This window comes from Tamandua tetradactyla, chromosome 5 (genome assembly GCF_023851605.1).
Source record: "Tamandua tetradactyla isolate mTamTet1 chromosome 5, mTamTet1.pri, whole genome shotgun sequence".
NCBI classification, from domain to species: domain Eukaryota; kingdom Metazoa; phylum Chordata; class Mammalia; order Pilosa; family Myrmecophagidae; genus Tamandua; species Tamandua tetradactyla.
In genome coordinates this window covers 28,139,911-28,151,514 of record NC_135331.1, presented here as the reverse complement: position 1 = coordinate 28,151,514, position 11,604 = coordinate 28,139,911, and the positions used below count along the sequence as shown (strand labels likewise).

At 69.8% G+C, this 11,604-nt stretch overlaps 1 protein-coding gene across 1 annotated transcript; it reads right to left on the bottom strand.

The window, feature by feature from the left end:
- Nucleotides 1-1,479: 1,479 nt before the first annotated feature.
- Nucleotides 1,480-7,332, bottom strand: TBX1 (T-box transcription factor 1). Its single transcript, XM_077159114.1, has 7 exons — nt 6,835-7,332; nt 5,019-5,120; nt 4,040-4,211; nt 3,412-3,567; nt 2,673-2,740; nt 2,485-2,585; nt 1,480-2,151 (listed from the first exon to the last, which is right to left on the bottom strand). The coding sequence occupies exons 1-7, from the start codon at nt 7,296-7,298 to the stop codon at nt 1,652-1,654; spliced, it is 1,563 nt and encodes a 520-aa protein (XP_077015229.1). The 5' UTR covers nt 7,299-7,332; the 3' UTR covers nt 1,480-1,651.
- Nucleotides 7,333-11,604: the final 4,272 nt, after the last annotated feature.

Genomic DNA, 11,604 nt, shown 5'->3' with positions numbered 1-11,604 from the left:
AAGAAGCAAAGGGTGGCCAACCCCACCCCACCGATTCCCCCGTCAATCTCCAGGGCACGACTCTGGCTGTCCAATGGCTGGGGCTGGACCCGTGGTCACTTCATGCCACCAGGATAAGCAAGTCTGTTTAGGACCACCCAGTCCTCCTCTATCCCCGTCCAGGGGGCCGGGACACCAAGGCCAGCATGCCAGGTCCACACCCGCGAGGGGGAGCCACGAGCCAGGGGGTGGCGGTGGCTGGCAGCACATAGGGACAGATGTGGAGGCAGGCTGCAGCGCCTCAGCCACTTGCATTTCCCGTCGTTGTCTGTGACAGAGTCTGCAGCCTCGACGGAGGTCGGCTGTCAGCTCTTCCTGCCCGGGGTCAGGAAGGGATGGATCAAAGGGCTTCTCTGGCCCAGGCCCTGGGGCTGAATTCGCTGCAGAGGCCCCTCGGCCACCTGGCCTGGGAAAAAGTGCTGCCCAGACAGGTTTCGAGATGACTCATGACCGCTGTCATTGTGCCCCTGCCTGGGCCACCCCGTGGGGACACTGACAGCAAAGAAAGTCAACAAACAGGGGAAGCGCAGGCCTGGGCTGGGGCCGCCCGTGCCAGTGCTGGGAGCTCAGGCTTGGCGGCGAGAATAGGGTGGGTGCTCCCCTTTCCCGGCAGCAGGGCCACCCCCTCCCGCCTGCCTGTCTCCCCCCAACAGTGCCCCGTCATGACCCTTAGTCCCCACTTCCCTGGAACAGCACGCCAGCCCTGCATGGTCCTGAAAACCAGCCAGCCAGGCGCACGGGCCAAGGCTCTGGAAGAGGGACCACTAACTGCAGGTGTGAAAAATTCAAGTAAAAAGTCCAGGGAGGTGGGGTGGGGGCGGTCTGCACACCTGGGGCTGGGGGCTGAGGAGTTTGGGGTGAGTGCACACTCTGGAACTGACAGCCTAGGGGAGGCTGGGTGAATGCACAGGGTGGAATTGGGGTGGTGGTGAGTCAGGGGGCCGAGAAGCACAGGTATGGGGTGGGGGTGAGGGTGTGAAGAGAGCCCCCCCACCCGCAGAAGTCCTGAGAAGGGAGCAGGGGAGGGGAGGGAGAGGGAGGGTGCAAGGAGGGGGTGGGAAAGCGCGACCCAAGGGATCGGGTCGCAGGGTGAAACCCCCCCACATACACATAGATCCCTGCTCCGCGGAGGACCTGATCTGCTGAGAAGACCCCCTAATTCCCCCAGCCGCTCCGGACTCGCGCCCCCCAAGCCACACCCCCCCACACACACACACCCGCGAGCCCAATGGGGCGCAAATAAGTGGACACGGAGGCAGCTTCCAAAAGAGGCGAAACCGTTTATCGACTCGGCGCCGGCGCGGTTTATCTACACTTATCTACACCTATCTACATATATCTACACCGCCTGCAGACGGCGCTCTCGAGCCGTCTACGCTGCAACTACCGGCCGGGCCGGGGAGGGCGACGCGGTCTCGGGGTGGGGGGGTGCGGGGTGGGGGTGGGGTGGATAATAAATAGCACTTCCTTCCGCCTCGGACCGGGCGCATTGGCACAGGCGGGCGGGGACCCCGCGGCCCTCGGGGCTGGGCGGGGTGGGGGAGGGGGGGAGGGCCCGCGGGGGCCCGGGCGGACGGGCGGGGTGTTGGGGTGGCCCACGGGCCGCCCCGCATTATCTGGGGCAGTAGTCGTAGGAGGCGGGCGGCGCGGCCCCAGCCGACGAGTACATATTGGCGGCGGCGGCGGCGGCGGCGGCGGCCGCAGCGGCGGCGGCAGCGGCTGCGGGACTGACGGCCGGGTGGTGGTGCGCGTGCGCGTGCGGGTGTGGGTGCGCGTGCGGGTGGTAGCCGTGGCCGCGCAGGCCCGGCAGCGGGTAGGGCGCCGGCCGGCTCTTGGCCCCGAGGTAGTGATCGTAGGTGGCCGCGGGGTACTTGTAGGGGTGGTGGTGCAGGGGTTCCGACGCGCCGGGCGGCTCCAGGCGCAGCTCAGGGTGCGGGGGGCTGGGTCGGCCCCCCGGCGCGCAGGGCAGCGCCACGAGGCCCCCCGGTCCCGCGGTCCCCGGCAGCGCAGGGCTCAGCACCCGCGCCAGCAGCTGTGGGGGGTGCGCCGGGTCCCCCAGCACGGCCGGCGCGCCCGCATCGCGCTCGAATTCTCTCCGGGCTTCGGCCGCGTCTGCGGAGAGCGCCGAGGGGGTGAGCGCCCCGCCGCGCGGAGGAAGGCGCGCTTGAGGACGAGGAGGGGTGGGGGTGGGGGTAGGCGCCCTGACCCTACTCTTCGAACCACCCGAGGGCTCGGGATCGGCGGCCCCCGGGCCCTCCCCAGGGGCCCCGCGTCCCTCCGCGAGCGGGAGGGCGGGGCGGGCAAAGGCACAGCCGTCGGGCGGGCCGGGCGGGCGAGTGGGCGCTTGCCCGCCGCCGCCGCCGTCGTTGTGCAACCGGCGCGAACGCCGGTCCAGGAAGGAGCGCGCGCGGGGCTGCGGGCCGGATCGCACGAGCGCGACCCTACCTTTCTCCGCACCGTTGGGCTGTGTGGGGGAGGCCACGGGGTTCCGCGAGCGCGCGAAGGCGCTCAGGAGCGGCAGCGCGCCGGGCCGGTGATTGCGCGGCCTGCGGGAGGGTGGTGGGCGGCCGGTCAGCGCGGCGCCTCGGCCGGGTGCCCCGGTGCACGCCGCTCCCTTCTCGGCGGACACTCACCAGTCCTCCGGGTCGCAGTCCCGGAAGCCTTTGGCGAAGGGGTTGCTGGCGATCTTAAGCTGCGTGATCTGCAGGAGAGGAGCGTGGGTAGCGGCTCGGGACCCCCCGCCGCCCGCCACCCACCCACTCCACCAGGCGCGGCCGGGGCCGTCTCGCGCCGCGACCCCACGGCTCCCACCCCCATGGAGCTTGCGCCTCTCTTCCGCAGCAAGGAGCCTGGGGAGCTCCCTCTCACGCCAACGAACCCCTCTTTTCCGTCCCAGGAGGAAGGGACTGGGACCCTGCCTCCCCGGATCGGGGAGGGTCGCGCGGTGGCTCTGCCCGGCCTCCCACCGCCTGCTGTGGGCAGCGGACTCGCGCCTGGGAATCCGGGCGAACCGTGCGCATCAGGCCCCTGATGGGGAGTTTCCGGAATGGTTTGGAAAACAAACTTTCAGGCCGCAGTGACAGTTGCCGCTTGAGGGGTCAGGCCGATAGGAGGCCGGGCTGCGGGGCGGGCGGGAGGGGAGAGGAGGGGAGGGGAGGGGCCGGGCGTTGCGTGCCCTTGGGGGTCGGAGTGCGCCGGGTCGCGCGCCCTCGCGCTCGCGGGGACCCCCAGCCGGCCGTCCCCAGCCGCCTGCGCATCCTTCCCCGCTCCCCCCGCACCCAGCCACATATCCCCGGGACGCGCGGAGTGCGCGCGTGAGCCAGGCGGGGAAGGCGGCCCTGTGGTCCCCGGGGTCTCCCCGCGGTCCCTCACCCGGTGATTCTGGTATGCCGTGACCGCCGTGAAGCGCGTCTCCTCGAAAACGAAGGTTTTGAAATTCTCCTCGGCGTATTTCTCGCTGTCCTTGCGCGGGTCCACATAAACCACGTGGAAGCGGGGCTGGTACCGATGCATGGAGTTCAGAATAATCTGAAAGGCAAGGCCGGCCGGCCGGCTCAACTTCTGCAACGGGGCTGCCCAGGGCACCCCCTGCTTGAGAGCCGGGCACCGGGGGTTGGGGTTGGGTGGGGGAACCCCGCGACGGGGAGGGTTGCGGAAAACTGAGGAGTGCGGGGTGGGGGTGGGGGAACCCGGAGTCCTGAAGTCCCGGAGCAAGGCAGCCGCCACCGGAGGACACCTCCCCGGGTTCGATTGCACCAAGCCTCCTGCTCCCCCCTTCACAGCCCCACCCGTGCCAGTTGGAGAAAACGTCCAGCGAAGGCTCAGGAGTGAGGGTGTCCAGAGGAGAGCAGCCCCTGCTCCCAGCCCGAGGCCCACCAGGCCATGGGAGCCCGTTTCCACTAGTTTACGTGGGGACCATCTCCCAACTGGATCGGTGGCTCCCCGGTGGGGGTGGGGGTGGGGGTGACCCCACGGGAGCCTGGGGGCAGGGGTCCCTCACGTGGCCGTTGTCATCCAGCAGATTGTTGGTCAGTTTGAGCTTGTCAAAGGACACAATCTGCTTCATCCACTGGGCTCCCTTGGCTGGCGAGTCCGGGTGGTAATGCACGCGGCCCGGCGTGGCGGGGTCTGCCTTCCCGGCCACCAGCCAGGAAGAGCTGTGGAAGGCATACCTGGGGGCGGGGAGGAGGGGGGAGCGCCCCGCGTCGGGGTGTCAGGCTGGGGGTGCGCTGAGACCGCCTTGCTCCTTAGGCAGAGTCTTTCCCCGGGGGTGGAGTGGAAAATGCGCAAGATTATGGGGGCACAGCCACACACACACACACACACACACACACACACACACACACACACACACACACACAGAACGGGGAAACTCCTGCCCACCCCCTAATTCACAAAGCAGAATGGAGGCGGGAGTGTGCCCAGAGCCCCGGGGGCTGGGGGCTGGGGGGGGGGGGGTGGACAGGCCAGGCTCCCAGAGCGAGCCCCGTTTCGCCTCATGCGGGTCCGCCTGTCTGCAGTGGACCTCCCTGCCCGCCCTTCTGAGAGCTTCCCGGATTCGGACCCGCGCCGTCGGCCTGGGGCACAGGGCGGTCCACGCTCATTTTATTAATTGCTGTTAATTGTCTGGGCCGCTGAGGCCCGCCCTGTATAATCTCTCTCCCGGCCACCCCACCTTTCCTGCCAGGCTGGGGCCCCTCGCACCCCAGAGAAGGGGGAAGGGGCTGCAGGGAGCGCCCTGGCGGGGGGAAGGGCCGGGGCTGATGGAGGGGATGTCTAGCCTGGATCAGAGGACCCCAGCCACAGCCCCTGTGGCCAATGGGGGTGGAGGTGGGCGCTCCTGGGAAGGACTAACTGGGGATGGGGCCCCAGGATGCGGAGGGGCAACTGGAGAGCGGTGGACATCAGGGCCGGGGGTGGAGGGGGGTTCCTACGCACAGACCCGGCCCGCGGGACCCCCCGGGGCAGCGGGCGCTCACCGGTAGCGCTTGTCATCTACCGGCACAAAATCCATGAGAAGCATGTAGTCGGCCATAGGGTCCATGCCGAACAGTTTTACTTGGAAGGTGGGAAACATGCGCCTGTGGGGTCAGGGCTGGGGTCACCTCGGGCAGGGGAGCAGCAGGGCAGCCCCCCACCCCCACCCCAGGCCACACAAAGGCCCCTGCATCTCCTCTCTCCCCTCCCTTTCAACTGCAGCCCCCTGCCCTCCTTTGCCGAACCCCGGCGCTGGCGCTGGAGCCAGGCCTCCACGCTTCTCAGGCCTCCAGCCCACGGCGGCTTCAGCCACCTTGGCCTGCGTAGACCCAGCTTGGCCCTTGCCCGTTCCCAGCGAGCCTCTGCTCCGGAGCCAGCCCAGCGGGGCTCCCAGGACGCAGGCCCCCAGCTTCCCGGCCCCCAGTGGAGCCTCCCCTGTCTCGGTCTCAGGTGCTCCCGGTTCCAACAAAGTGAAACCGGCATGGCCTGGGTGACTCTGAGGCCGTGCACGGGGCCTGTCCCGTAGCGCCCCGGCTCACCAGCCAGGTAAGGCCTTGGAGCCCCGGACTGCTCCACCTCCGTCTCTCCGCAGGACCCTCGCAAGCCCCACTTCCCACACACTGTGCTCCCTAGGGCGCGCCTTCCTGCTCCCCTAAATCTCCCCCTTCTCCCTGGGGCCTGGCTCCGTGTCTGGTGATCCCCCACCAGGCCCTGGAAAGGCCCCTGCAAGGAAGGCGGATAGACTGCTGGGCCTGGCCTGGGCCCTGGAGAGCCACCAGCGGCCGAGTCCCTCACCCTCCGGGGGCAGCGGGCAGCTCACAGGTAGGTGCCCAGGAGCCGGCCCTCGAGAGGGAGCTCCCTGCCACCCGCACCCAAAGCCCCTGCCGGCCGCGGGTTGCTGCAGAAGTTCTGTCCCGGGGTGAAGCCAGGCCTTGCTGGGCTCGGGGCAGGCGGGCTGTCCCAGGACGAAGGAGGCACGGGCCGCAGGCCTCGTTCCCTGCCTGGGGGACACCAGGGGGGTGGCCAGGGACGGCATGGAGGGCCCTGGGAGCCGCAGCCGAGCACAAGCCCCGAGCTCCCCAAGGAGGACGGCGGGAATTGGAAAGGGAAACCTCCAGCAGCTCTGCAAACAGGCCGTGGCTGCCCTCGGCTACGCGGGCCTGGGGAGCTGGTGTCTCCGTGTGTATATAGACACAGCCCAGCACCGGCCTTTGTGTGCTGGTCAAATTGGTGGCATCGCAAAACTTGTTCCCCTTCTCTCTCAGCCCTTAAAACAAACACAGGCCCATTCGAAGGCGCAGGGGCCCGCAGGATCCCTGGAAACTTAGGCCAGAGAAGGCCCAGCAGCCACTGCCACCGCTGCAGAATTCCCTGTTTCAAAGGATCCCAATTCCCCCCCCCAAAATCACCCTGATCGTTGCCCCGCCACCCCCATTTGATTTTGCCCGCATAGACTGAACTCGGGGAACCCACAGCAGGACGTTCCCCTGGGTGGGACACACCGCCTGCCGGCTTCCTCCCCTGGCCGGTGCGCCTTGGAGGCACCGGTGGCCGGGTACGGGGCCTTGCGTGTGGCTAGCGCTGTCGCCTCCGGGACCCGGGCGACGGTCGCTGGAGCCGGGATCGCTGAGAGCGCCTGAGCCCCGGCGGGGCCCGAAACAGAGAGAGAGACAGAGACAGAGGGGCTCCCCCCGCAGGTGCCGGGGTCCTCCAACCCTCCCCCACCCCCCATCCGGCTCCCGGGTTCCCTCGGTGTGGAGACGCCCGGGGTGTGCGGCCCGGCGGCGCGCGTGGCGAGGGAGGGGGGTGCGCGCTGACCTGCCGGCCTTGGTGACGATCATCTCGGTGCCCAGCTGGTTGAACTCGTCCCACAGCGCCTTCATCTCCAGCTGCACGCTCACGCTGCCCACCTTGGCGTTCTTCTTCACCGGCGCCTTGGCGGCGGCCGCGCAGCTGGCCCCGGGGCCCTCGGGCTCGGCGGCGGCGGCGGCGGCGGCGGCGGCCCCAGCGGCCGGCGCGAACGGGTAGGCATGCGGCGGGGGGCCTGGGGCGCCGGGGGTGGCGGTGGTGGCGGCGGTGGCGGCGGCGGCGGCGGCACACGGGTCGTAGCGCGGCGGGGGCGGCGGGGGCTCGCGCGGCCCGTACGGGTCGGCGGCCGGCGACGCGGCGCCGGGAAAGGCCCCCGCGGCCCCCAGGCTGCTCAGGCTGCTGGCCGTGAAGGCTGCAACGTCGCAGAAGTGCGAGAGCTGCGTGAGCCACGGGCTGGACACCGCGGAGATCATGGCCCGCGGGCGCCGCCGAGGGGGAGCGCTGCCCCGCGCCGCGCGGGCCGAGTGGCGGGCGCTGGCGTTCGCCGCGCCCCGGGCCGCGCCGGCCCCCACCCCAGCCCCCACCCCCCACCCACCGCGGGCCGGCCCCGAGGAGCGCCCCGCCCCGCCCCGCCCCGTGCACCCCCCCCACCCCAGCCGAGACAATGGCCTCCCGCCCCTCCCCCCGGCCCTCCCCACCCCCCCACCCCGACCGCCCGGACCGGCTCCCCGGAGCGCCCGCCTGCGCGCCCGCGTGGCCTGTCTATCCCGCTCTCCTTTCCCCCCTCCCCGGGGGACCTTCCTTTACCTTCGAATTCCTCGCCTAAATTTTCCCCCTCCCGGTGGTCCTTCCTTCACCCAGTCTCTCTCCAGTTTGTCTTTATTTCTCAGCTTGGCTTTTCCTTCCGCCTTTTCCCCCCTTTTTCCTGTTATGTCCCTCTTCTCTCTTTCCATTTTATTTTGCATCATTGTCTTTCTTTTCCGTTCTGCCTTTCCTCTTTAATTTCCCTATGTCCTTCTCTGTTTTCTCTCTTTAAAAAAATACATATGTATGTATATATATATAACTTAGGTCTTTAACTTTTTATTTCTCGGGCTACGCTCTGTCCTGAACGCTCCTTTGCTTTCCTCTCTTTCATTCTGCCTCCCTTAATTTGCCTTTTGTGTTGCCTCCGTTTTTCTTTTTTTCCCTTCGTTTTACCTCATTTTTGTCCTCCATTCCTCTCCCCCATTCCTTTTCCTGCCCGCCTCTCCCGCCCGCGTCTTTCTTTCCGGCGCTCCCTTCTGCAAGCTCGCAGCCCCCTGTCTTCTCACCTTCCCCGGGATCCCCCCTCTCCTCTCCTTTCCACCCCACCCACCCCCAACCCCCAGCCTCCCCTCGCCCTGCTCCGGGGCTGCGTCTAGCTGCGCGCTGTCCCGGCTACCCCGCAGGCTTCGGGCGCGCTGCCTGCCCCTGCCCTCTGCTCCCTCAAGGGCTCCCTCCAGCCCGTGTGCACCGCGCGCGCGCCCCTCGGGGCCGCTTCGCTTGGGGCCCCCCACGGCCGCAGCCAAGGCGGTTCTGGCGGGCGGGTCGGTGTAGACGCGGCGGCGGCGGCGGCGGCGGCGGCAGGGAGGCTCACCTTCCATGTCCCGGGTGACCGTGCTGAAGTGCATCCCGCCCGGGGACCCTGGCAGCGGGCGAAGCTTTTGCGCGGCCGGAGGGCCTGGGGCCCGGGGCCAGCGCCTGGAGGGCGGTGCGCGCGGCGGCCTCGGCTGCCACGAGAGAGGCGATGCTGAAGGCGCCGGCCCGGGAAGAGAGCGGGCTCCCTGCGTCCACAGGCTCCCGGCAGCCCGGCCGGCGCCGCCTCCGACTGCGAGCACCCAGCCGCGCAGCGCAAGGGGACCTGGCCCACGGGCCCCGGGGCGGGGGCCCCTTCCCCCCGCGGTGCCACTCACAGCCGCCGGGCCCCGGGCCCAGGGCATTAGAGCGTCACCGGCACCCTACACGGGGCTGGTGCTGGTGGTGGCTGGAACGCCCCGAGAGCGCGGCCCCCTCCTGCTTTCCACGCACCCAGGGACCTCCGCGCCTAGCGCCCCTCGAACATCCCCCCTGCCAAGTTGCCCCACCACCACCGCGCCGGGGCCTGGGGCGCCCCTGTAGCGCGAAACCCCGGTCCGCTCCTGCAGTCCCTCAGGGGACGCGGCTACGCGGGCGCGCCCGGCTCCGGCCGCGGATGCACCATAGCTTGGGCTCGCACGGGGCCCGGCCCCGTCCCCTGCCCTCGGCCTCTCCAGCAGCCGCCTGGCCCCTGCACCTGGGTGACGAGAGGGCCACCGGCCCACAGCCCCGGGGACGAGTTGTCCGTTCCTCGCGCGGACGCGCGGCGGTGCAGGCCCCGGGCCTAGCCAACGCGCCCCCTACCCCCCAGGGCCCTGCGGTTGGCTCCCTGTCGCCACCGCCGCCGGGGACCCCGAGCCGAGGGACGCCGCCCAGGCCGCAGCAGCCCGGGAGCCCCAGCGTCACGCGCACCGGCGCGCACCGCCCGCCCCTGGCCTGGACGCTTATACATCCGGAGGGTGGGCAGTGCCCGCTCCTCCGACCTCCCCGCACCGGCCGGGCGCAGGGAGGGCCGGGGGCGGGGCCTGGGCCGGCGGAGGGAGCCGAGGACACGTCGGAGAAGTTCAGGCCGCTGGGTCCTGCGGGTTACTGCCCTCGCCACCCACCGGAAGGCCCTGCTGCAGCCACCGACCCCGAGGCCCCGGGTGCCCCAGAGGCTGAAGCCTGGCCTGGCCTGCATCTCCTCCAGCCTCCTTTAGGCTCCCCTGCCCAGCTCAGTGTACCCTCTCCCCCCCACCTTTCTGTCCAGGGTGTCCTGGAGGCTCCCTGGGCCTGCACAGAGGCTGTGGTGTCACTTCCAAGGCCTCTCTGCCTGCCATCGCCCCATAGGCCATCACCTGCCTGGCCTGGGATGGGCTGGGAGGCCCGCAGCGTCTCCTGGGGGTTGTGTCACCCAAGGGCCTCGGAGCCTAAGCTCAAAGGGGCTTCTCGCCAGGACGCCCAGGAATTGGAGCCCAGTGCAGTGGGCTCCCAGTGTGAATGGATGAACCCCTAAGGTGTGAAGTCCAGGAACAGGCATGAAGGCCGGTGTCATAGCAGCCTGGCAGCTGGTGTCAAGTGTGGGGCAGTGTGTACAGCCCCCTCCCCAGGGCTGGTGGGTGGGGAAGGGACACTGTCTACCAGAGAGTGTCCCTGTGAATTGGGAACCCAAGACTGGCTCCGGGGAGGGGTAGGGTGCTGGCATCAGCTGGACTCCAGGCCCTTTCCCCCCTCCCCAGCACGCCAGCCCTCTGCAGAGCTCCTGAGGAGAGGGAGCTGCGACTGGGGGGTGGTGTACAAGGGAGAGTTGGGGGGTTTGGTTCCAACTCATGCCCAACACTGAATGGGGCCTGCCACCAGGAGACCCAGGCTGAAGGTGGGGCCAAGGGAGGCCCTGGACCCTGCAGGTTTGGGGGCACCGTGGGGTGGGCTGCAGTGGGGGCGCCTGCGGGTGGCTGTGTGTTATCTGCACCTGCCTGTGTGGGTGTCCCCGCCCCATGGGTCCTGGGGAGGCTTGTGTGGCTAGGTGCACGCCCTCCCAAGGGCAGCCGGCAAGAGCAGAAGGTCGGATGATGCCTACACTGAACTGGGAGAAGTGAAAGTGAGAAAATCCCTGGCTTCTGGGGAAGCTGGGTCAGCCTCCCAGAGGCACCAGTGTTAAGGTGCAGGTTTTCTCCCAATCTGCGGTGGGGGCAGGGGACCTGTGCCTTCCCCCCACCCCCCACCCCCACCCCCTTTAACCCCTTCGTTCCGCACTGTTAGAGCACAGAGGACTCGAGCAGGGTAGGTGAGACCTGGTCGACGAGAGGGGCGTCAGGAAGACGCGACGGACCCCACCCAGACCGAGCCGTCGGCGGACCCCCCCACCTCCATCCGCTGCGGATACTCACCCAGGCCACTGCGGAACCCCCGACCCCGCAGCTCAACGCCCGGGCCCCTCCGGGAACCCTCGGCCGAAAGGGACCCCCAGAAGCCCGAAACGTGAGGCAGCCCGAGTCTCCAGCCCGCCGCGCCCCACCCTCTCCCCACCCCACCCCCGCGTCCACCCTCCCTCCCTTCTTGTGCTTCCGACCGCCCTCTCCGCCGCGCAACCCGCCCGCGCTCCTCGCCGCCCGCCGCCGCCCCACTCTCGGTGCCCGTCCGCAGCCCGGAGGGAGCTCGCGGGTCCCGGGACCCCGCGCCGCGCACAGCGGGCCCGGAACGGGGACGCAGCGCCTCGGCAGTCTCCGCGGCTCCGTGTCGCCGCCGGCGCGGAGTCCGTCTTGCTCACCTGGACCGGCCACAGCTCCCTTCCGCCTCGCTCCCGCTCCCGTCCGCGCCTCCATGTCCGCAAGGTAGGAGGCCTGGCCCCGCGCCGGCGAGTGCCGGCCCGGGCGCGGGGCGCGCGCGAGTGTCGGGGGCTGCGGCGGCTCCGGCTTCCTTAGGTCGGGGCTTGGGCCGCGCGCCCCGCGCCTCAGCGGGGGACGCACGGTGAGCACGGGCCCCGCATGCCGCTACCCTGCCGGGTGCATGACGGGCTGTCACCGGCTCACCGAGGGTTGTGGTCGCTGACAAGTCCATTTTACACGCCAGTGGGTAAGGACTGGGGACCTGAAACCGGCGGAACACCGGGGGGAGGGACAGGGCTCGGGTCACAGGGTCCCGCGTGGGCTCTCGGCTGTGCCCCGCCATGGCGCGGGAAGCCCCACGCGTCTCCAACGCGCC